At 46.8% G+C, this 25,275-nt stretch overlaps 1 protein-coding gene across 31 annotated transcripts in view; it reads right to left on the minus strand.

The window, feature by feature from the left end:
• The window catches only part of SORBS1 (sorbin and SH3 domain containing 1), a 128,591-nt gene that overhangs the window by 13,806 nt on the left and 89,510 nt on the right, over positions 1–25,275 (minus strand). For 14 of the 31 annotated variants that reach the window (XM_054581242.1, XM_054581243.1, XM_054581244.1 and 11 more), the window contains 7 exons: positions 22,833–22,918; positions 19,525–19,692; positions 15,649–15,695; positions 12,220–12,334; positions 11,956–12,081; positions 10,208–10,399; positions 8,012–8,785 (listed from right to left, as the gene is read on the minus strand). In XM_054581242.1, the coding sequence (XP_054437217.1) occupies positions 8,012–8,785; positions 10,208–10,399; positions 11,956–12,081; positions 12,220–12,334; positions 15,649–15,695; positions 19,525–19,692; positions 22,833–22,918 (1,508 nt within the window). Of the gene's footprint in view, positions 1–8,011; positions 8,786–10,207; positions 10,400–11,955; positions 12,082–12,219; positions 12,335–15,648; positions 15,696–19,524; positions 19,693–22,832; positions 22,919–23,570; positions 25,047–25,275 lie in introns of all 31 variants that reach the window. The other 17 variants (XM_054581257.1, XM_054581272.1, XM_054581260.1 and 14 more) reach the window with 3 other exon arrangements.

A 25,275-nucleotide genomic window follows, 5' to 3' on the forward strand; every position in this document is an offset into this window, starting at 1 on the left:
TAGCTAAGATTCAGTTTTCCCTCTTGAAAATGCCTTCCTTTGACTTTAATCAAACATCTGATACAACTGAAATATAAACAAGTTTTTTTGGGGATGTGTATGGCATGGGGTAAGCCCTCAGTGGAGATGAAAACCATTAACATCTACCACAGGGATTCACCCTTTTCTTGGGAGGTTTCTTATTCTCACAGTTTTTTCCCACTGCAGGTATAAGTTTTTTTTTTCTTTCTCTGGCCCTGCTTATGAACTGTGTACACTATTATATATCTCTTCTTCCAGACCTATGCCATCCAATATGGTTGCGAGTAGCCACATATATCTACTGAACCCTTTAGATGTGGCTAGGGTGAAATGTGCTGAAAGCATAAAAATTTATACTGGATATCAAAAATGTAGTACAAAATAAAGACTGTAGAATATCTTAGTAATTCTTATATTGATTATATGTTAAAATGATACTATGTTGATATATTGGGTTAAATAAAATATATTAAAATTAATTTCACCTCTTCTATTTTACGATCAGAAAATTAAAAATTACATAATGTGGTTCATATTATGTTCCTACTCAACAGTTGCTCTGATCCCCAGTCCTCACTATCTGCCCTTATTTAGCTTAAAAGTAGACACGAGGTCCCACCAGGACCTCATCCAGGGATATGAATAAAGGAGGCATTATCTCATGCTAAGTACATTTTGGACTCTTGGGGATGCAATGCTGTTTTTCACATATTTAGAAAAACAGCAATTGGCTTAACACACACACACACACACACACACACACACACACACACACACACACAGCATTCCCCTCCCTTCTCCCATCAACAGTAAACAGGTGACAGTGGCTGACCCAGAAACCGCTTTTCTTCCATATTTGCAGACATCCACGCAAGCGGCCTCTCTTGGCCTGGAGTGCTTGTTTCATTCTTCCCAAGTAAGCAAGCCTGCATGTGTCCTTGCTCTGTTGCCCTTCTATCCTCAGTTCACAGAAGTCCCTCAGAAATCTGACCCCAGCCTCCCTAGGGCTGTTAATCCCTCTGGATCCACAAAACACCTGGTGCTAGTATGGTTACCAAGCAACCTCTTCCAGCTTTGAATGTGTGCCAAAGTCTTGAGGCCCAAAATAACTGTCCACAGGCTAAAGGACAGCAGGAAGTCCTTAGAGATGTGGATAGGACAGAGGAACTCAACCTCAGCATGGTCCCAAACCCTCCTAGAAATATCTGCTCTCCTAATCTGCCCAAGACTCTCAGAGATAGCATTCTCCTGCTCCTCTCAGGCTCCACAGCTTCCCATTTCCTCAGACCCCACACCATGTTTCTGGTGACCTACATCGGTCTGCTTTGGGGAGCGGAAGAACTGGACAGGGGGTGAGAAAATCTGGCTTCCAGGCCAGGCTCTGATACTAATTTGTCTTTTGAGCAAAATGCTTAACTTCTTTGGACGTCAAGTTCTTGGTAAAGTAAGAGTATGGGACAAGATTTATATAAATGCCTTTTTGGCTCTACTGTTTCACGATTGGAGTGTGAGCACCCTATGAATTGAGAACTAGCACTGGGCAGGGATGACCTGGCTGAAGGGAGACAGCACCCCACTCATTGCCCACTGAAGACTGGGCGGAAGGCTTTTGACAGTAGCCTCCTCATGTAGAGGGGGCGGCCTGGCAGTGTGGGAGGTGAGGGGTTGCCTCAGATGGTGACAAATTGGCAGCTCCCGGAATACCACAGGCAAACTGGGCCAGAGGAATAGGAAGACAAGAACGGTTCAGACCGCTGGGTTTTGGCTCTGGAAAACCTCCACATGACCCTCCTGTCTGATTCCATTGAGTTCACTAAGTTTATTGAGAAGAAGATCCCATCTTAAGTAGTAAATCAATGACAATCAATTAGTTCCACTGTTTACTACCCAGACTTAATCTCCATGCAGATTACTCTACAGATTACACATTAGCTTTATTGCAATTTAAACCTGATTACAACACTCAAATGCTCAGCCACCTCATCGTAGTCTGGAATGTGGACTTTCGTTCCTTACCTAAAACAAGCAAAGGAGTAATGGCAAATGTGTACTCAAGTATGAAGAAACCAAAAGTTTTCCAAGATGATGGCTTTTCACTCAAGGTGGGAGAGAATAAGGAGAATCATGAATTGGCAGAGTGCAAAATCTGAATTTTCTAAATTCTGGATTTATTTGACTCTAAATAGAAGGATTCTCCCATCATCTACTCTCTTTTCTTTCTTCCCCATCTTCCTCTTTGAGGTGGAATGGGGTAAGGAGGATAAAGCAAATTACTTCTGTTTCTTTTTCCTGTTACATTAGTATCACTCAACAGATATTTACTGAGTTCTAACTGCATGCTCAGTGCTAGGTGCTTTTGTCTCCGTGATATCTTTTTATCCTCTCAATAATTCAATAAGGTGGTCAACATGTAACTCATTTTACAAAAACTAAGACCCACTATGTCTGAGTAGGGAACCTGAAGAGCCAGGATTTGAACCCCAATCTTTCTGACTCCAAGTCCTGTGTATTCCACTACACCCTCATCTCTGGTGTTGGGGGCTCTACTATCTACCATTTCCCCTAACACTTTTTAAGGGTGGACACTTCAACTTTGGGTCTTAGTTCCCTACCTTAAGCATTGAGATGTTGGTTATTTTTATAAGAACTGCAGCCAATCTCTCTCCCCATCTTGTAAGTTGTTAAATACCCTCAGTATTTACTTAAGAGATTTCCCTCCTGTGTGAGCCAAAGGAAAATGCTTCCCATTCTTAGTTGGGCACCTCAACATTTTAATATATATTTATTATTTTAGAGAGAAAGGAAGGGGGAGGGGGAGAGAGAGAGAAACATTGACATGAGAAAGAAACATCGATCGGTTGCCTCCTGCATGCACCCTGACCAGGGACCGAACCTTTAACTTAGGTATGTGCCCTGACTGGTGTGCAGGACGACGCTCCAACCACCTGAGCAATACCAGTCAGGGTGGGTGCCTCAACATTTTAAATTTCCTTTTGGTTCTTGCAAGGTGCATATTATGTTATCCATTCCAGTTATGACTTCCATGCTCAAAGCAGGCCTATGCCTTTGTTCTTCTTTTTCTGGAATGGTTAATTCCATGTGGTAAGGGACGTTCCCTCCAAGTCACCAAAGCACATCTTTCTGTCGCCAGTTGAATAGCTTTCCTTCCTGTCCTTTCCCTAAGGCTGTAGAGTAGTTTGTTCTGCATTTCTCAGACAGATGCTCTGAGGACACATAGCTTCCCTGAGTATTTTTGTTTTAAACTTCACGGCCTCTAACTTTATTGTTTGACTGGCTTCCTTCCCGTTAGGAACCAAACCGACAACACAGAAGTGTTTTCGCTTTCTTCAGGCCTCAGCTTTCTCATCTCATCATAAAAGTCGCATAGACTGGCAGCTCTTAACCTGGTAGTCCATGGAGTTCTCCAGTGGACGCAAGTGTGAGTCTCTGGAAACTTGATGCAAATTGTGTAGGCCGGCCTCGAGGCCCTGGTGACCTCAAACTCTCAAAGTTTCTGTGATCCAGAAGAAGGTACAAGTCACTGAAGTAGATAATCTTCAAAGACTCTTTTTAATTTGGAAATTCTGTGAGGCTTTCTCACGAATTGCAGGGACTCAAAACCCAAGGCTGGATGCCAGTCAACAAACAGAGCTTCTACCTTGGAAAGAGCTCCGTAAATATTTGGTGATGCCAATGAAGATTTCCACCATGATCTTCCCCTTCACACTCTTAACTGACTGGTCTAAGCTTCCTTGGCCAAAACTATGCCTTCCACCACAAATCCAAGAACTTGGTTGACGATTCTTAACTCTTGGGCATTTTGCATGTATGTTTTTGTCCAATTAGCTAAGCTGTCCCTCACACAATAAAAGGAAAAACTTTACCTTTCCAACTGAGTAGGCCTGCAGGTCTATAATAAATACCACACTTGGTATTTGTTCTTTTTTTTCCTTTCTACTGAAATTCACACAGGATTTTTAGCTAATCAAAAATACCAAAGATAGAAAGAACTTTAGTTTTCTTGCCCGAATGCTTTGTTTACGGAGTGGGAAACTGCTAGAGAAGGGAAGTGACTCACCCAGAGACACACAACAGCAGTGGCAAAGCTGGAGGTAGAACGAGGCATCCTGTCAGCACGGAGCTCTTCCCACCTGACCTCGGTTTCCCCTCGACACCCGCCCACTTGACTCAGCCCTCCTGCTGTTCAGAGTGTACACACCTAAACACATGTGCGACGGGCCCTGTGTGATATCAGTTTGAGAGGCTACAAATGCAAACCCTTTCATGAAGAAATGGCAAGGAGGACAGGACAGGTGACTAAGGGGAAGGAAAGCAGCAAAGAGGGACTTAGCACCAAAAAGGTAAGTTTGACAACCAAGTCACAAGGTCACGTGACAGAGAGGACACTGATTAGACGCACTGTTAGGAGGTGCTGATGGATATCCACTGAGGCACCAGTGAGCCCCTCCAGGGCCTGCTCCAGCCTCTTTTCCACAGCACCCCTTTCTGCCCACCTGCAGATGCTCTAGGGCTCACTCCAGCAGGAGCGCATCATTCCCTGTGCCCCTCTTTCTCTTCCCAACCTCTGGACTGTGGCTGGGCTATTTGTTTGCCTTAAATGCCATCCTCTTGCTGTTCACCTATCATAAAACTCCCCCCCTTTTTTTTTTAAAGATTGTATTTTTTTTTTTTTTTTTTTTTTAGAGAGAGAGGAAGGGAGGAGAAAGTGATGGAGAGAAACATTGATGTGTGAGAGAAATGTCCATTGGCTGCCTCTTGCATGACTCCAACTGTGGACCTGGCCTGCAACCCAGGCATGTGTCCTGACTGGGAATTGAACCTGTGACCTTTCAGTTCACAGGCCAAAGGACAATCCACTGAGCCATACCAGACAGGGAAAAACTCTCTATTCTTTAAACACAAGGTCAAATACACTTTTCTTACAAAGTCTTTCCAGATGGCCTCTTTCTCCTCCTGTTGCTTATTATTTCTCCACATCTTGAACTTTTAGAGTGAGCTGTTTGCGACTCTCCTTCTCTGTCTGCATTATAATTATTTGTGAACATGTTATTTCCCTCATGGAGAGCAGACACTCCTTGAGTTGAGGCCAGTGATTTTTTTAAATCTTTTCTTTCACTCAGCAAATATTCATTGAGCACCTTCCAAATGTCGGGTATCCTGCTCTCTCACTTTAGGGTGCTAACACTCTTAACTGTGGCACAGACGAGCAAAGGGGCGAATACCCTAGCGCTGAACAAGTGTCCCCATAGGTGAAGGGCAAAGGGCTGGGGAAGCAAAGTCAGAACACTTAATCTGGCCTTGCAGGGGCAGGAGGACGTCATTTGGAAGGGCTTCCTAGAAGAAGTAACATCTGAGTGGAGAACTGTAGGGCAGGTGGCAATGACCGAGGGGAACAGCACGGGAGGCTTTGGGAGGTGAGACTGACTGGCTTGCTGTCTGAACAGCCCAGCCACAGGGTGTCTCTGAGCCCGTGAAGGGGGGACTCTCCTGAGAGCAGCAGGAAGAAGCCCTGATACCATTCACACTCTGAACCTCTTACCACACTGCACGCAGTGCCTGGAACATCCTTGATGCTTGAATGGAAGAGTAAATGATCATAACATTTCAGAATGTCTGCTATTTTAAGGCTCTCCGGTAAAATTCCTTCTGGCCAGATACTCAGCCTAGCTTCCTAACAGTTATAATAAACGTGAACTTTTGGTTCGGCTCCCCACAGCAAGGGGAATGGTGGCCAGCAGTTTTCCTGATAACACAAACTGGCCTGGAATGCATTTATCTCCATAAGTGACTCAGCCTGAGGTCACATCATCCTGATGGGCCACCAAGGAACAGTGGTCACTTAAGTCCTCTCCATCTTTAGCTCTGTTACCCAAAGAGGGCCTCAAGAGGCAGGAAGCTTCTTTTGAAGGACCCGTTTCCCAAGTTGCCGGCTCCTGTTCCCACGCACAGGAGGGGAAAGTGAAGGGAGCTGGGAGGGAAGTGCATGGGCGGGACACAACCCTCTAGCTCTCAACAGGGAGCAGGGCCTGGGCCCATGGCCTGGGCGCCCCCATGGAGAAGGGGTTTCTGCTAGAAGAGCAGGAGAAAGGGAAGGGACCGGAAGGGGTACACTTGGGGTCTGGAGGACCACTGAGAGAGGAAAATCCATTTTCAACAAGCCTGGCTTTCCGCGTGGCCAGCCCCTCCTCTCCTGCCCTTCTTAGGAAGCGAGAACTGCATACCCCTGACCTCCGCGGGAGCTCCAGCACCACGCACGCTTCCTGTACATTCCGCGTCCTGGAATCAGGTCGTTATGACTCACTGCTGACAATAACAAGGTCTCCGTGCTCCCCAGACTGACGTAGAATGTTTACAGAATTGTTCCTGTGTCAGGGACATTTAATTTTTTTCCACTAGCCACTTCACCACATCTCCTCAATGAACTATTCTTTCTTTAACTGGACACGCCCTTTTCTTCCTCATGGAACACACATTCCAGGAGCCCCTACCGGCCAGGCAAAGCCTTCCCCAGGCATCGCTGTTTCCCTTGGCCGCCCACTTGGAGCTGGAGCCACAGTCGCCCTTGCGGAGCCTTCCCCCGTGCCAGGCACCACGCCTCCTCATTTAATCCTAACAGCCACCCTGTGAGGGAGGGACTGCTCTGCACAGGAGAAAGCTGGCTGGGGAGGTTAAGCGGCTTGCTAGCGAGAGGCTAAGCCTGACTAGTTACCACTGGCCCACACCGTCCTTCCCCGCATCCAACGATCCCCCTCTGCCAGTTGTTAGGCTGGAGCCGGAGGTCTGGCCTCGTCTGTGTTTCAGGTCTCTGTGGGCTCCAAGCACCCCTCCCTTACTGCAGTCTGATACTGCTGCGCTCGCCAGTCACGGGAACTCAGGCTCCTCAAGGGCAGGGATGGAATGACCTTGTGGCCCCCCCAGAGGCTGGTGTCTACAGGTCTTGAATAAATATTTGTTGAGTGAACAAACGAAACTTTAAAGGGCAACTGGGATTGTGAGTCTGAGATCAAAAATAGCCTGTGGTACACAGTAGACAATGCATGATTTGGAGAGACATCTTCAAGAATTCCATCTTGTTCTAAAAGACATTCTAGAATGATCTGAGTTCTAGCAGCAGCTCTAGATCACCCAGGATGGATAGCTTCCATTTGCAAAGTGCTGGCCCCGTCCCATTCCCAACCTTTGTGCTTAGCACTTCTCACACATCATTCAGTGGAATCCTCTCAACCACTCTATGAAGTAGGGGTTATCATGTCCATTTTACAAACTGGGAAGCTGAGGCTCAGAAAGGAGGAGTGACTGCCAAGTACCTAGACATTAGGAGGTAAGCAGGCATTCAAACCCCGTTCCTTTGGAGAAGCTACCCAAAGTCTTTGCCTTTTGGGGTATTAAACAGCATAGCAAAAAACCTGGCACTTCTACTCAAGGACGCCATACCTGTGAGGGCCCCATGGCTGGGCCTGCACACTCCTCCCAGGACAAAAGCACACTGGCTCCTCAGTGAACAAAGGCCCTGTGCACCCACACAGACACAAGACAGGACGAAGACCTGACGGCGCCGAGCTGGGCGGAGCGCCACAGGCCATGGCAACAAAGTGTCTCGCACAAAATCAGACCACACTGAGCCAAACCAAAGCTTGGTGTTCTCAGCTGTGTTAGTCCAAGCAAACTGAGGTGATCTCCAAAACATGAATGGGGCCGTGAGGAAGGCCTTCCTCCCCAGGGACTTCTGCAGCAGGCCAAGAGGTACCCAAAGTGGGAGTAACTTTCAAATCACCTCAAGAGGCCAGAGTGGAGACTGTCTTTAGCCTCTGACTGTTCCCCTCTGTTCCCTCCTGGGTGACATTTTTGCTCCCAAGATAAGTGGGTCTCACTGGCCTCCACGTGGCCTCCACTGATGGAACATGGGTGAGACATCTGGCCCACCCTGCCTCCTGAGACGCCACGGCACACACGTCATGCTGCAGCCTACCTGGCTCGTACCAGTCCGAGCAGCCTTCCGCTCAGCCTGCTCGCCACCTCTACGCGGCTCTGTCTGCTCAGCCTCCCTTCCCGGAAAAGGGCCACCCAGGGGCTTGCCGGGCCGGCTCTCCTCTGGGCTGTGGAGGTCTGAGAGTCTCTGTTCGGTGCTCAGGCACCTGACCACGTCTGATGGTTTCAAGCAGCTCTTCTTAGAGATCTTGGGTCCACCAGGGCACCTCTCACCTGCCTCCCTCTCTGTTTTCCTCTCATACTGTCTGCTTTCTTCTGGCCACGGCTGCTGCTTACCCTGGCTGCTAAAGGCGTTGCTGAGCTCTGAGATGACTCTATCTGAGCTCCCAAGTAGCGGCTGGGAGTAGCTGTCCTGCTGGAACCCTGAAGGTGGCATGTGGATACCACTGTCTCCGTTGACATGAAGGGAGGCCTGGGCACTGGGAGCCACGGAGTAGGCTTTTTGGGGGGCAGGGAGGGCCAGCGGGGAAACCGTCGAGCCGGGGGTGGAACGATCTGACCAACTCGAATAGGGGAGGCTGAAGGACAGGGAGGGACTGGGCCTTGCCAACGAGGCAATGTGGTCAGTGCGATAGACAGATGCCTCCGGCAGAGGAGGCAGAGGTGGGGTCAGGGCCAGAGGACGCCGGCCTGGGACCCCTACAGTCAGGGAGATCCACTCAGAGGTGACAGCTTGCATCTCAGGGGACAGAGCTCGGTGGGGGGGAGGCAGAGATGAGGGGGCTGGCATGATGAGCTTGCTGTGACTGGGAAACTTAAAAAGAGAAAGAAGACAACAAAAGAAAGAAGCAGAAGGCATAGAGTCAGCATAAAGAAGAAAGGAAGGGAATAATCACAAGGGATGTACGGAGAGGGATGAAATGGAGACGAGTGGGAGGGACACTCTGGTGTCCCAAGGAAACTGCTTAGGTTGGAGAGAGACTGGAATGTGGGTGTGTGCGCATGACTGTGTGCAGGTGGGAGAGGATGGAAGGAGCAAGTGGTGTGGGAGGGGAGAAAGGGTCCAGAACCCCCAGGGGGCAGCCACACATGGCGCCGGCCTGGTGTGCAGAACCAGACTTCAGAGGGACACACTGCAAGCTCCCCACTGCCCCACCCAACCAACTCTGCCACCGAAGCCCTGACCCGGAACCACGAGGAAAAAATGGTGGCCTGGCCTGGCCTTGGGCTTTTATTCTCTCTTCCAGATAGGAGAATGGGCAGGGTAGTCAGTTTGTTTGGTAGTCTCACTTGGCTATGGTCGGTTGAAAAATCAAGTTGAGTTGCCCACATTACAAAGTAGAATACCCTGCACCAGTCTCGTACCCTGTCCCCGTAAGATCACACAGTATGGGCCTTGCTCAGCAGGAAGCCTGCCAGCAACCACCTCCCAGGCTCCTGGGGTCAGCAGTGGGACGTTAGAAGAGGAGAAAATTATTAGAGGATGAGAGAAGAGAGGTGCCATCCAACGGTCATGCTGGGCCCCAGGCCCTGCCCCCCTTCCTCCGGCCAACCTCCCTACAGCTTCCAGTGGCAGCGTGGTCAGGCTCTTGGATGGGAAGTCTCCCCATCAGGCCTCTCCTGAGCCCAAGGTCTTCATCTTTTTTCTTGGCTTTGGGAAAGTAGGGGTGGGTTTGGAATAACTTATGTTTAAAACAAGTTTTCTCATAATTAATGTTCAGGAAGCAAACATTTTTATGATAAATGTACTTCCTTTCAGCCCAGTGTAGACAGAGATGCTGTAAGTCACATTTTCAACCTGGTTTCTGCTTGCAAAGAATACTCTGGATCTTTAAATTCTGCAGACCAGCCTTGACCAACAAGATGACCAGAAGAGCCGTACTGGGCCGTGGTATGTGTGGTACAATGGTGGTACCCCGACCACCACTTCACTGGGTACTCCCAGTGCAGAGTATTGGACAAACTGACAAAGGCTCTCATTTCTCTTTCCCTAGTCATCGTATCCCCAGAGCAATCGCCTTATGCTCTTCCTTTTCCCCTGATGTAATTATTTCTCCAACCAAGTGTGTGAAAAACGGCATTTGTATGCATAGAAACAGACCTTGGTGTGTATACTCTGCATGGCAGAGGATGGTTCTTGATCACAGTGCTGAAGAACCACCTGCGGGGGCTGTGCCCTGAGCATTGTGCGTCTGTCATGCTGACTACGAAAACCAGTGACGAGAAGCTTAGGTACCTGTGGGCTCGCGGTGGTACTACGACTTGGGGAGGAGTAAGGCAGGTCGATGTAATCCACCGGGTTTTTCACCAGTGGCCTTTTGATCACGTCCACATAGGTGATGGGAAAGATGCCTTGCCGGGATGTCCCTGGGATCCTCCCTTCGTACCAGTTCTCATCCACCTGTCGAAGCAGCGTGATCCTCTCACCCTGTAAGACACGGCAAGACACGGGTCCCTGCTTGGCCCACCATGCCTCGGCACGCCCGAGGCCCTGCTGCGCCCTGTGCTGTCCTGCTTGTTTATTACATTCTTTGGTCACAAAAACCTTCCTTGCTAGACCTGGAAAGAATGAATATCACTGGGATGGAGATGCTAACAGTAGGAAAGCTACCTAGATGCTAGGAAGCCAAGCTTGGTCTTTAAATATTTCAGTAAAGGAGAAGGTCAGATTCATTCCCCCGAGCTAGCTGGCAAATGTAGTGTTTTTGACTGGCTGAAGCAAAAGAGACGGACATGCAAATTTCTCGAAGGCAAAGGCTTTGGTGGGAAGAGTTCTCTTTTTTTCCTTCTTTTTTATAACTTTATTTTTCTTGTATCATTATAGAAAAATTAAAATGTAAGTAAACATAAAGCAGAAGTAATAATTATCCATGACATTGAATATTACCACTCGCGGGCAACTACTATTAATGTTTTGATATATGTACTTCCCAGATTGAATTCTATACATGTGAATTAGACTTGCACGTACTTTTTTCTTATAAAAATTGAGTATGCACTGTATTTTCCTTTCTATCTTGCCTTTTTATTCTCAACAACACACAGCGAGCCTCATTCTTTATCAAGAAATATAATTCTACCTTTTTAACTGTGTTGCCCAGCTTAATGGACCAGTGCGGGTATTTTCTTGCACACACACACACTGACTTCATCACTGGTCTCCTGATGTTGGGCAACTGGGCTGCTTCCAGTGTCTGTCCCTTCTATAAGGGGACTCGTCTTTATCTAAGGCATGTGCTCACTTCCCTCAATCCTCAACAAAATTAGTAACTTCACTAACTGCAGCAAGCCAGAGAACGTGACAGGCAAAGAGGGTGAATTCCTGGGAGGAACAGTGTCCCTGCGCAGCTTCCTGGTGGTCAGAATAAGCACACGGAGCCCCTTGGAGGTGACACTAAGTGAGAATGGCCCTGGTGTTTCCTGTTTGCTGAGCACTGACTAGATGCCACGTGTCACGCTGAGGGCTTCACACCTGTTGTTTCATTTAATCCTCTTACAACAGCTCCATGAGAGCCACTTAGCTTCATTTCATATATGAAGAAATGATGGCTCGGGAAAATGACTTAACTCCCAAAAGCCACACAGCTGATAAACTGACTTTGGGCTTCAAAGTTTTTCAAACTTCCCCTGGTGTCAAGAGATTTGCTTTTCTCAACGAGGCCATACCCCTGTAGCGTAAAACCTAGTCACCTCTACAGTGCTTATCACATCATTAGGTGCTCAATAAATGCTGACTGCATACAGTTTATAAAAGGTGTCTCAGATTCCAGAAATGCTGCCTTTAATCAGTGAACTCAATGTAGCTAAACTGTGACACTAGCCTAGGGTTTATTTCTAAAATACCTCACCTCAGAAAATTCTCCAATTGCCCTGCATGCCACCCTTGACTGGGGGCATCTTTAAGGCGTGACTGTAGTGCCGCACTGCCATGAGGACAGTGCCACCCAACAGAGCCCCGAAGCACAGGGCGAGAGGGCGGCTTACCTTCCTGAAGGACATTTCTACTTGCGTATCACCATTGAAGTTAAATTTAGCAATGGCCTCTCCATATTCCAAAATCTGCACTGGTGGCAACTTTTTGGGCTGAGCCTTCTCTGCAGGAGGAAGAAGCTGGGAACGGGAAAGAGGTAAAAGAGAAGAAAGGGGAGACATGAGAGGAAAGGAGGAAACAAAACACAGTTCTCGGTAAATAAATGGTGCCTGGGGCACGGCTGGGCTTTTCCCCGGAAAAAGAAGGAGCTGCGGTACCTCGATGTAGGTGCGCGGGAAGATGCCCACCCGGCCGTGGTGCTCTCCTTCGTACCAGTTCTGATCAATCTGCTTATAAATGTAAACAATGTCTCCCTTTTGCAGAGGAAGCTCCCTGTCAACAGAGGGTCATGCGTTTTAGCAGATGTTCCAATATGTGGAAGATTAAGGCACATAGTTTTGTAGCAAAAGGAGACCTCAAGTGAGGTCAAAAGGACTAAATTACATAAGAGTGGGTTCCATATTCGGAAGTGAGAACCCTATGAGGCAGGAAATTACATCGCACTGGCTTTTGTCCAGCCTTTTGTAGGATGGATGTTAACTTTCAAACAGACTGGCACTTTAAAGTGCTCAGAAGACTTATTAGAGTTTGTTGTGGTTTTTTCTCCATGTATTTTTTTTAATGCTGTCTGATGCTCAGAATGTTTATATAACACACAGCAATACGTTCAACAGTCATAACTGATGTCCATTCAATGATTAAATGTTTCCTTCTAGATACTTTCACTGCCTCCATTGCTTTGAATTACCATATTATTTCTCATATATTAATACTCACCATCATTCCATCTACTTAACTGTCCACCCACCCACTGTTTCACCATTTATCATCGTGCAGTAGAAAGGCTCTAAAATTACGTGGCTGTGGTTTCAAAAGCCAGTTATACCATTCACTAGCACTAGAACTTTGGGCAAAATATTTGCTCTCTCTGAGATACTTGATTAAAATAGGAGCTAACTCCAAGTTGTTGGTGAACTCAGCAACAAACTACAAATAAAACACCAGCATGGTGCTTGTCTTATCGTTAACACTCAGTAAATGTTAACTCTCTTCCTTTTCAACATAAAGGAATCTTGGAAAGAAAAGTAGATTTTAAAATGTTTTTCATGCCCTATGTTTCCATATCCATCTCTTTGTTTGCCTCAATAATGATGATGTTAACCTCTAATCAGGGCTCCTTTTTTAAGGAAAAAAGAAAAGGAGACAAAAAGATAGCAAACAAAATGAGAACTTAAAAGGAGAACAAGAATTGTAACTTGAAATTTTCTTGCAGAAAAAAAAAGTAATCTAGATCTTTTCCATTTGTGTCAAACCAATAGTCTGGAACGAAAGGTCTCTAACTGCAATTTGGAGGGGGTGTGCCTGCTTTCAGTGTGCCAGGAAGTCCCACGGTACGTGAAAGATGCTGGCTAAACAATGGGACCACATCTGGAAAACTTTACACAAAGTCAGCACTGTGCTGAATGAAAGAACAAGGCGGCCTTTGTGGGTCTCACATTGGTAGACAGGCTTCCAATACTAAGGAGGCCTGTGAAGGGATCGGGGGCCTTTGTCTCTGAAAGAAGAATGTCTTTGGCCAAATTTTTACCAGAGCTCTCCTTGGTAGTGTTCTGAAATCATCCCTCCCTCTACACTCAACCATGGACAGATGATGAGCAAGACCTTCAGCATAGCCACCCGTGCTGATGGTTGGCAGGCTCCAACGCTGCTACCCTAAGTGATTTGCAGCTATGCAGGCAGGTGGGCGCCTAATGTTTAAGGCAGGTAAGAACAACCCTTGTGAGAGGGAGAGGTTTGCATTCATGGTCAAAGGAGGTGCACCATGGGGTGCTTGGGGCTGCCATCCTTCCCTGCACTGTCGACCACATCCTGGTCTCCAAAAGAACTGATGATGAGGTCTGGTGGTAAGAAGTTAGCGGAGTAGAGGCACAGAGAAATTCTGTGGGAAAGAAATCAGTTTAACTGAGTGTTCCCACAGAATCCTTTTTTGAGTAACTATGGGGGAAAAAAATAGAACCCAGTGACTGAAGATATTTAAAAGACTTAGATCTATGGATCTGTCATTTGCTCTTTTTAAAAAGTCAGATGAAAGCACTAAGTCAGGAGGAGGCAGCCCTCTCTCCGGCATCGGCAATGTTGCCAAGTGGTGACAAGTCCTGCCTCCCTCAGCTTCTTCACCTGTCCTATTTGACAGGGTTGCTCTAAAGAAAAAATTGTTTCAAGGCTTTTAAAAATGAAGTCTAGGTAAATGCAATATTACCAACACAACATCATTCAATGAATATTATATGGACCTTTCTCACTTAAAAAAAAAGGGGGGGGGAGAAGGTATCTACTCAATTAAACTAAAAATTAATCTATAAATCTTTGTTATCCTCTCTGATTAAAAAAAGGGGGTATTGAGTTGCTACATCGTGCAAAATGTTGTATAGGTCCATTACCTCAGCTGCTCTGCAAAAGAGGCACTGTTATGCCCATTTTACAGATGAGAAAACTTGAGGTGGGAAAGGCTGGTCACTTGCCCATGGTCACAGAGGCAGTAAGTGGCAGAGTCGGGACTCTAAAGCCCATACTCTTTCTGGCACATGATGCCACCACATCTTGTTAGCTGACGGGCTAAAGAACTGAAGCGATTACAAATATACCCAAGGGTGCCAGCTTTGTGTCCAAGTTCTGGAAGCCATGGGCTGGTTTTGTGTTGAAGGAGATCACGGCTGAGCAGCCTCCACACAGCAGTTCCCAGCGTTGGAGGATGGGAAGCGCTCCCTCTCGTCACCAGACGAGACAACGGGATGGCTGCCGGCCATTGCAGCCAAGGAAAACTCACGGTCCATTTTAACCCATATTTACATATAAAGTGAATGGACTCCTTTTTGGAACCCTGTCTTTGGTAGCATTCCCGAAATTCCACTCCATGGGAAATATAAAGGTTTCTTGGTCATCTAAATTTAGGTAACATTGGGTTAAATAAGCTACTTGGGTTTCTTTCTTCATTGAAAGACTTCTAGAGCCAGTAATATGCCAATAGCAAAGTATGTCTTCAAGGGTGGGTGGGAGGTATAGATATGGTGGGCAGTGGTCCCAGACTCATTTGGATGAGGGAACACTCCCTTTGAGAAATAGTTTACAGAGTTAGCACTCTGAGAAACATACTTAGGGAAATCCTGGTCTCCTGTGGGTTCCGACAAGCATTCAACCTCTTGGGATATTGCAGCAAAACTGGTTCTGGTTCCTTTCATGGAAAGTGTGGGTTGGATTGAGCCACCACTTAATCAAGCAAATTGAATCCCTACAGTGGAGGGGGCAGGATGGCAAAGTGGAAACGGCCCAGGTTCTGGCACAAGGCTGCCTGGGCTTGAATCCCGACTCCATCACTGATCAGCTTAGACAAGTTCCTTCACCTTTCAGCTCCTCAGTTTCCCATTTATACAAAGGGATAATAGTAGTACCCATGTCACAGGATCCCACTGGAAACTATGCAACACTGTAAGACAGAGTAGAGCCCTTTTGAACAGTGCTCGGCACATAATCAACTCCATAAACCACTGGTTTTTATCCTTGTTACTTCTCCAACTCTTCTCTATAAGTAAACTTTTGTGTTTCAAAGAGGCAGTTAAAGTGACAAATAAATGACTGGTGGCACTTACTTTAGTGTCTGAGCTTTAAAGTCAAATTTGGCTCTGGCAGGTCTCATCTAAACGCAAGAAACAATGTCAAGTTAGAAATCACAATTCACATGCAATAGAAAGGACACATTTTCACAAGTTTCCAGAAAGCAAAGCAGAAAAATTTGATCTAACCAGTTCATTCTTGTGTAGACATTTGGGCCAATTCCACTGTATAACCCTAGCAGAACACTAGGTGGATGTTTGGTCAACTATGTCATGCATGAGACTCTCCCTAAGGAGGGCCAGATTTCGGGAAGAGATGGTTACAAAAGTCCCAAAGCTCAAGTGCTATAGTTTCTCAAAGCTGATCATGGCTATTAAACAACAAAACAAAACAAAACAGAGGACAAAACCAGAATCAGCCGGTTTTACTGTTGAAGAATTATCACTGTCCTAATCTTACATTTTCTATCAGCCTGACTTCAATTACAATATGCAAGTGGATGAAACCATGATTAATCTTCAACTCCATACATTTCCCGTGATCTGTGAGCTCATCCAAAAAGCCAGATAAAGTGGGCCCTGAGCTCATTCTTTCTCCAAGGCTTCCCTTCCTATTGGGTGGCCATCTCCTTCCAGAACTCCAGGCCTGGACATCACCCTCAGTCCCAGTCTCCCCTTTTTCATCACGTCTGTCATTAAGTCACGCCAAGCCTGCCCCTCTCCCCATCCCTCCACAGCCCTGCTCAGGTCTGGCCTCCAGTTCACAGGCACAAAGCTTCCTTTGACTTCATTGCTCTCCAAGTTAATCTACTGTCACTCAGGAGCACAAATAACATTCCTCAAATACTTCCATCACATCACTTCCTTGCTTTGAAGTTGGCTGAGGCTCTCAACTGTCCCTCAGATCAAATTTCAATTCCTGAAGTAGGTTAAGGCCTTTTGGTAGTTTCTCCCCACTCATACCTAACAGCCTTTATCTCTTATTACACTCTTCCTCTTCCCCTCAGGCAAGTCTGTGTGCTACACCTTGTCTAAACCCCCTTCTCTGTCTAGAATTTTTTCACTCCCAATTCTGGAAAAAAAAGCAAAAAGTTCACCTTTACTTCCTCATATGGACTTGCACATCTTTCTTTCCCACCATTAAAAGTAGTTTTAACTAACCTTTATTTTATTTTATTTTATTTTTTAAAGAAAAGTAAAGAAATCATGTGAGCAAGCTGTTTACAGCTGCCAATATAATTCTGACCCCATGACTTTCTGGTCTAGGGAAACAATATGGTGAAAATTAAATTGCACACTTCCTCTTCAATAGTAGAGGGCATGGCCCAAGTATAAGGGAAAAATTGAATACTCAGATGAGAAGAAAATGGTATTGAGAACCTTCATTAGGTTTAGTTTTAGATCCTAATCCTTCAGTGATATGCCCCATATGGCCAGGCTCCTCAGGCTGGGGTGTTGTAGAGATCTTCTTAAGGGCCATGAATTCTCCACAGGAACTTATTATTTTTGCATTTTCATGCTCTATCTATACACATACACATTAGAGGCCAACTGAACAATGACCTTATAACCAATGCCGCACAACTGCAGCACCTGCGTGTGTCTGTCTGTGAACTAAGAGCATAATTTAACAGCTGTTGACAAATAAAAGAATGGATGTGGGGTTAATGATAAACGACAAGTTCATAAGAGAAGGCCAAATGACCAAAACTGTAAGGAGAAACTTCATAGTGATTTCAATAAATTGGAGGTCACCCCATGACAACTATAGAGTTGTGTGAACTTTAAAAATTTATACCAAAACAGCACCATATTCACACTTGGACTGGCAAGTGAGATAAGGCAAAATGATATGCCCTATCAACTAAATTAATAAAGTTGTATAGGTGTGTAGTTTACTATTTAATTTGTAAGTTGGTTTAGATCAATACTGGGGCTTGGTGACATTTTTTTTTTTTTCGTTAAAGGGAATCTATACATTACTCAAAGTTGAGAAACACTGATTCCATTGATCTTGAGACATATTACCTGAGTCATCATTGCTTATAAAAGCATGGCTCCCTCTTTATCTTCCTATAGCTCCCTGAGACCGAATCCATCTGGCTCCCACAGCACTGTCTTACTTACCACAACTGAGATGACTGTTCCTACAACAGAGATAACTGTTTGGAGGGTGTCTCTTCCATTTGATTACCAGCTAACCAAGGGCATAATCTGAGTCTAGTTTCTACCTCCCCACAGGGTCTTGCACAGAACTAGCACTAAAGCAAGTCTACTCAGTGAAGTATGTCTACACAGCCTGGTGCCCCTGGGACTTGTTGGTGTCTATTTTCTCATGGCTGTTGGTCAACATTTGGTCAGTGATTTTCAAAGCGTGGCCCCTAAACTGGTATCACAAACATCACCTGGGAACTGGTTAGAAATGCATTCTCAGGCCCCACCCCGAATGAGAAGCTTTATGGAGGGAGCCCAGCAATCTGTATTTGACAAGCCCAGGGGATTCTGATAAGCTCAAGTTTAAAAATCACTACTCTAGATGGGAGGCGGGGTGGGTTAGGCAGTTTGCCGGCCTCTGTCCAAGGTTATTTATTCTATTCCGGTTTCATTTTCATTCACATGCATTGCCTACATGAGTAAGTACACAGGCCTAGGGTGCCTTTGTGTGCTCCTGTATTCTCCATCACTTGCAAGCAAGCAGGCCTGGGAATGAGGAGCAACCATCACGGGAGCCTTCAGAAATGGTTGCTTTTGAGGAGCTGGAACAATGAGATCTCAAGGGCTGTCCTTCCCTTGCAACTGCTTCACTCTTGCCAGCTTCTGTGTCTTCCCAATGATGTTTTCTTTCTCTCCATCACTTTGGAGCCTCCTTCCCTTCCCTAGCTTTCCTTATTCTAACCTGGCTTCTTCTTCCCAGACAGCAATTTGACCACTAGCCAGTGTTGCCTGTCACTCAAAAGATAGAAAAATGAATATTAATCTACTATTATATTGAAAGATTATAAAACTGCACACACTTGGGGTGTCACTCATTCCCATTCGTCCCAAGCCCCAGACACACACGTTCCTAAAAGGAGCTAACCTTCAGAGCAGGGCCACTGAAGGGCCACACGGCGAAACAAACTCTGATGCAAGATGCAGCCTTTGGCCAGCACCGGGATTTCAACATGCTGACCTTAGCGTAGGAGGCCAGGCCTGAACAAAATCACTTCAAAGGTTTGTGCTTCTTTGTTTGCTTTATAATATTAAGTTTTGTAATCTCAGCTGAGAAATGTTAAAATTAAGGGAACCAAAGGAATGTCTCTTGAAGAGCTCTCACCCTCCATAGCTTATCCTAACTGCAAAACTCTTCGGGTTTCAAATTTTGTCAGTGAGGGTTCAGCACTACCGAACACTTTAGTCAATTAATTCATTGTAAAATATTGAGAGGCAGTGTTGTTCTCTGACTGTTCAATATTAATGTCACTAAACTTCAAAGTCAGTGCAAATCATACATCACTAGCTCACTTTCGTAACGTAAGTTTCTCTCAACCATCTCTTCAAAGAATCTTGTCGTTGTCCATACCAGAGCTACTAATGCACATGAACTAAGGTGTAAGGATTCTAGGCAGATGCACAGGTAACACAGTATGATGATGAAATGCAGGATGTGGAGGACTGGACGCATGAAGGCAGCCGATGCTCTAGGCATGCATAGGGGTGTCGCCAGCAGACCCGGTCCCACAGCCAGGCATGCTTCAACATACAGAGCACAGGACATGATGGGACTCATGTCCATTGACCAGCCACAGAGAGCCAAAGCAAGCCTAAGGGAAGCCAGGATGACAGATGCTGTTTGGAGGACTAATTTGGCCTACAGAGAGGAGGCAAATATGGCTTTGGGTCAAGCAGCAGATCGAGGTAACCAAAACAGACCTCTGACCCAGATTTCCTTTTTGCCGTATCGTCTATATTGAGGAGGTCCCCAAAGCGCTCATTAGTGATAAACTGGTGGTGCGTTGGAATGACACCCGTGTGGCGCCGAGCTGCAATATCGGCCTCTTCTTGCTCGCGCTTAAGTCGTCTCTGGTCCGCTAAAAGTTTCTGCCATGAAATTGCATAAAATGGGCAGTGAATCATCTGGTCCAGGGTATTGAAAAACTACCAACAAAAACTACTAAGGAAAAGGTGCTGGGTCCGTAGGGAGGAAAGTTTAAGGGTTAAATGTTGGAGGGGTTTTTATGGGCACAACTACAATATTCTGCTACAACCACCCCCCGTGCCACTCTGCGTGGGAAGAGACAGCCCTGTGCACGAGAAACCTGGGGAGCACTCGGACACAGGGCAGGATGCATTCCACAGAGTTACACTGTCTGCAAGGCATCCCTGGCTCAGCCCAAAGCTTCCTACTGCCCTACACACGGGCGGCAAAAGCCAGGTGACCCAGGGGGATATCCAGGGCGTTCATAAGCATGCTGGGCTGGCGGCAGGAGGATGGAAGTGCTGTCCTTACCTTGCCTAGGCAGTGGTGAGTTCCCACAGTGTCCCCATGGTGGGACTGGGGCTGGCTGACTCCTGGGCCCACATCAGGCCTATTAAACCTGCTATGGGCTTTTATTCTGTGGGGTCTATGGGCAACTGGGTCATTGTTGTGCTTCCTGTGTCTGTTACTGTAACATGAGTGACAGTCTACGGCCATACCACGCTGAACGCACCCGATCTCGTCTGTAATACGTGCGACAGAGTGGAGCTGCCAATTTCAGAAAACATGGCACCCCTTCTCCTAGGCCAGCCAAGCTTTTCTCTGGGCACAATTTTCAGGAGGCCTTAGCACAAGGCTAGGTATGTGATTGACAGAGAACATCAGTTACTTTGCTGCTACACTTTTAAACTTAACAGGTTCTTCATTAGGTGAAATTAAGCTGAGTTTAAGGGAATGATACAGAATATAAATATAGAAGATAAACTAAAAATAAATATAGTACTTGGGGTTTGAAGAAATATGCTCTCCTAAATTAAGGAAATAGTCATCTATTTCTATTTTTAAAGGGCTTTTAAAATAATTAAACAATGTTGTATTTTTCCAAATGTTGTATCTCCTCATTGCCTACTAAATGGCCCTGTGGAATAGAATTTTAATGTGTTTTCTTATTCCATACCAAACATATGTTCTTGGGATTAACATTTTTGTAGGAAACGCATTAATTATAATGGATAATTCTGACATTCTTAATAAAACATTAGTCTTTTCCCAGCAGGCAATTAAATGCCTCAAGTGACACCCAGCCCCAAATGACGGCGGGCCCCAATTTTCCTCTTTTTCCCAGGGTCTACAAATTATAAAGTAATAACTCATCAAACTGGCTGTAGGGTTTCCAGTGCTCAGGTAAGTTGCTGTAAAGATTACAGGAGAAAAGACATAAGAAAGTGCGTTGCGGAGCACAATAGAGCCTGGTTTCCAGCTCCGCCCCTGGGATAAGTTAACGTGGCGTGAGGCCCTGGGCAAGCCGCTGCCCTGCTGCCGTCCTGTCCTGGAGGGAACAAGGGGGCTGACTAGATAACCACTAACGCCCCTTCCAGGACTGACATATTATCACTTCCTGTAATGCCATTACCGTCAATGTTAATAATAAAGCATATGCATAGAAAACTGCCAGGATTGACACTCCACTAGCTGGGAAGTGTGTTTTTTTCCATAGCAGTGGGAGTGGACTAATGCTCGAGGCCATACCATGCCTCTGGTGCCCTGGCCCAGGTTGCATAAACTCAGTGAAAACGGAGAGGAAATGCAGCAAAGCTTCCAAACCAGTGCTTGAATCTAATCTCAGTAAATCCATCCTTCCCATAGTTTAACCACATAAGCCAAAACCATGGATAAAGACACAAAGTTTTTAAGGGTCTTTAGCCAGTGTTACTGAGGAAAAAAAGAGACTCCCCTTCTGAATGTACCTGTTAATCGATCGATGGCTAAGCCAGCTAAGTAAAACATGCCTCCTGTGTGGTCGGCAGAATTCTATGACAAAGCCTTCTGTGGCGGGTACTAAGGTCCACACCAGTAGGCTGGGATGTTGTCCTCAGCCACAGCAGTCCAGGCTTGCACAGGTGGGAACATTCTTGACTTGAATGAATCTGTTCTGTAGCCTCACGAACACGAGTTTTTCACCTTGTTATTATACACAATTCTGTACATCAAATCCTTCCTCTTTCTGCTTCCCATGGACACGTGCACGCGTCTCACTGAACAGTGTCTGCAGTATGCGTGGCGGGGGAGGGTCGTGGCCTTCTGTGTCTTTTGTCTCACCATCCGGCACTAATGGTTATCATCTAGCTCTCCTCAAAGTTGGCCTTACCTTAAATCCTTAAAGACAACCCACCCAAACCCTGAAACCACTCAGTGAAACAGAACAACAGAGGGCTTCAGACTTTCTAGGGAAAGGAAGAGTGTGTAGACAAGAACACCCTCCCCCTCCTGCCACCAGGTTCAAAGCAATTCTTCCGCCTCTGGATTCATTATAGGAATATGGGCATTGCGGCTTGTTTGATCTATAGGGCCCTTTCTCCTGGAAATGCAATGTCTAGAAAGTAGGCCTCACATCAACACTTTATCACAACAGAAGGTTGTGATTTTGCCCGTTTGGCTGATATGTAGAATGCCCTCTTCTAAATCCCAAGAAGACACATTATTTTCCAGCCCAGTGCAGAACAGACATGTTGGTAGCTGCAAGGAAAGGGCTGTGTCCTGCAGTTCTTGGTGGGCATTCACCACCATTTTAGGGGGGCACCCTTCAAATTGTTTCATAGTATGTATCATGGTCATTATTTTTCAGTTTCTGCTTTCTCCTCCTGCATCCTTCCCAGCATGAAATGTGCTTTGTGGTCAGCAGTATGGGAGAAGTAAGTGGGTGGATTTCCCTAGAGAATAATAAGGCAGAGGTCAGGGGAGGGATGAAAGAGTGAAGAGCAATCCAGGGTGAGCAACCTCTTTCTGAACCTCCTGTGCAGCACTGCTGGCTGGAAGTGGCATTTAGAACCCGGCGCCTTGGGAACATCATTCCCACTTTTTGGAAGAGTGGGACAAAAAAGGAGTGAACATGCCTGGGTCACATAAAAAGTCACTTCTGACAATGCCAATCTTTGCTTCCAGTTGCTAGGCCACGTCACCTCTCTGAGAGGTATCTAGAATGTTTACTTCCTTCATATTTTCACCTGTGCAAGAGCTAGGAGAGTTTAGAGATGGCGCTTACCTCTTTATCATCATGACGTCTTCGAATGAATTCTTCTGTGGATTCCAAGTAGTCAGCGGGGACAAAATGTCTTGGTGATTCTGAATCTTCAAAACAACAAAGTAGAATTAAAACAGGCAAAGATTTAGTGGGAAACCAGACTGGGAAAAGATTTCACCTTTCATCCACTCTAAATGCCAGGTTGTTACAGCTGTTGAGACCAACAATCAATAATCACATTCTGAAGGAAAAAACAAAACAAATTCACCCCCATTTGGAATTACTTGTAAACTAGTATAATACAAAGAAAACTCATTAGAAGGCAAAAGGGGAGCAGAGAGGACCTTCTCTGAAAACTGTCCCTACTAAGAGGCGTGCAGGGTCTTACAGGGACACACGGTACACTCACACACACACACAGGGCCACCAAGAGAGGCTGCCTCTCAAAAAACCACCGAGTGGGTTGGGGTTGGTGCAAACTGCAAGGGGTTCAAAGGTTCAAATGAACAAATTTCTCAGATGAGCTAAACGGCCAATTTTTCTTTCGAAACAGAGTTTGGTGGTTAGTCTAAATGACATGGGGGCTTTGTTTTTAAAGAAGTGCAGCCACTACGAGCCATGGTTAATTGCCAAGCAAAACAAACAGAAAACAAAGGATGGACCAGGAAATGAGCACCAAGAGCACACGGGAGGAGGGGACAGAGCAAGCAAGGCGGAGAGACAGGTGAGGCGAGACCAGGCAAATACACAAAATGCCACCTCCAAGGGATGGTCCCAGTTCACTTTGTGGGTTGTTGTTTCTGTCCAGACCGTGGTCTGAGTACGGCACAGAGTTCCCATTACTAAAGGCCCTTGGGCAGTCCTCGGGGACCGTGGGTCTCTCCTGAGGGGGCTCTGAGACCCGGCTCAGCCTGGCCATGGTGTGTCGCGAAGACAGGCGTTTGGGGACCGAGGGCTTCCCCCTGGAGCGGGGCTCGTCCTGATGGGGCTGACTGGGGAGGTCTGGCTTCCGGCCCAGCGGCGGGCCGGAGAAGTCGCCTGGGGAAGGTTGTCTGGGGTGGTGCTGGAGGGGCTTTTTCAACCGAAAGGGGAGGGGGCTCATTAGGTAGATGTTCCTGAGGAGCGTGCTCCTGTCCCCTCTGGAATCTGGGCGCCAGTCAGGCAGTCTGGATGTCTGCTGCTGCTCATGCTTCCGGATGGTGGTGAAGCGGGTGTAGGAGGCCGGGCAGGTGCCCTTGCACTTGTTGAGGTGGTGTTTGGGGAAGTCTCCATGGACGCTGCCGCCGCTGCCCTCCCTGCTGTCACTGGAGATGTTCGAGCAGTGGTCGAGCTCGTCCGAGCAGGTGGAGAGGGGCTCTGAAGGTGCCAGGCCCCTGAAGCCCAAGGTGGGGTCCCCCATATTACTGCATGTCGGGGAGGCATAGACCCCACTGGGGTTCATTCCGTCCATCTCCCTGGGCCGGAGCTTAGTTGACTCCAGGAGGGACTCGGCGGAGCGGGCTGAGGTCAGGCCGCTCCGGGACAGCACAGGCGTGGGGGACTTGCTCAGCCTGCCGGACAGGTCCAGGGATGGCATGGACCGCGACCTCTGAATCAACTGCTCAAAAGCCGTGATGCGGGAGGAGACAGTGTGTTTGGGGATGTGCTCAGAGCCCTCCTGGCTGGGGCCCAGCTCCCCCCTGGCCAAGGCCAGGCTGCTCCTTTCAAAGTGGGAGGCAAGGTCGCGCACGCTGGAGGAAGAGGCAGATCCCAGGAAGAGGCCAGCTCGGTTGATCTGGTGCATGTCCCGGTAAAGCATGGAGAACTGCATCCCAGCCTTCCTTGAGAGAGGGCAGGGCCTCCTGGCGCTGGTGCCGTACTCCTGCAGGCTCATGGTGCTGCTGGACTTGCTGTCGTAATCCCGCCGGGAGCGCATGAGCAGGTTCTCGATGCTCCCCCCGACTTGGAGTGGGAGCCCTCTCTTGGAATCATTCAAAGAAACCGAAACGCAAAGGTTCTCACAGCTCTGAGCCTTTTCTGATGGCAACAGGACACTCTTCTGTTCCTGCAAAAGAGCGCTGGGAGCAGAGAGCCTGGGTTTGAACTTGGAGGGGAGGATTTCCGAAATGCAGGCTTTTGCAGCGGACAGGGGTTTCTTGTGCTTACACATAGGGCCTAATGCATTGCTAGTGTTAACCGTTCGGCTATGAACTGAAGATGAAGAAATCATGTGAGCATTCCCACCTTTACGATCCACTGGAAAGCATGCAGAATAAAATAAACAGACCCATTAGGTTAAAGCTGAAAGCTGCTAAAAAACAAAAGAGGAGAGGTAACATGCTCATTTGTAATAGGACTCTTTTTTTAAAAAAATTTCCAGTTGATGTCCAGAAGCAAAATAATCTATGCTGCAAAGCAGGTGCAAAGATGCAACGAAAAAATGGCCACCTTGCTAGAGTCAGGAAGGGCTAAAGCTCAGCTAATT

Source organism: Pteronotus mesoamericanus, unplaced genomic scaffold (genome assembly GCF_021234165.1).
Source record: "Pteronotus mesoamericanus isolate MK-2021 breed Mesoamerican mustached bat unplaced genomic scaffold, CSHL_Meso_final contig_657, whole genome shotgun sequence".
NCBI classification, from domain to species: domain Eukaryota; kingdom Metazoa; phylum Chordata; class Mammalia; order Chiroptera; family Mormoopidae; genus Pteronotus; species Pteronotus mesoamericanus.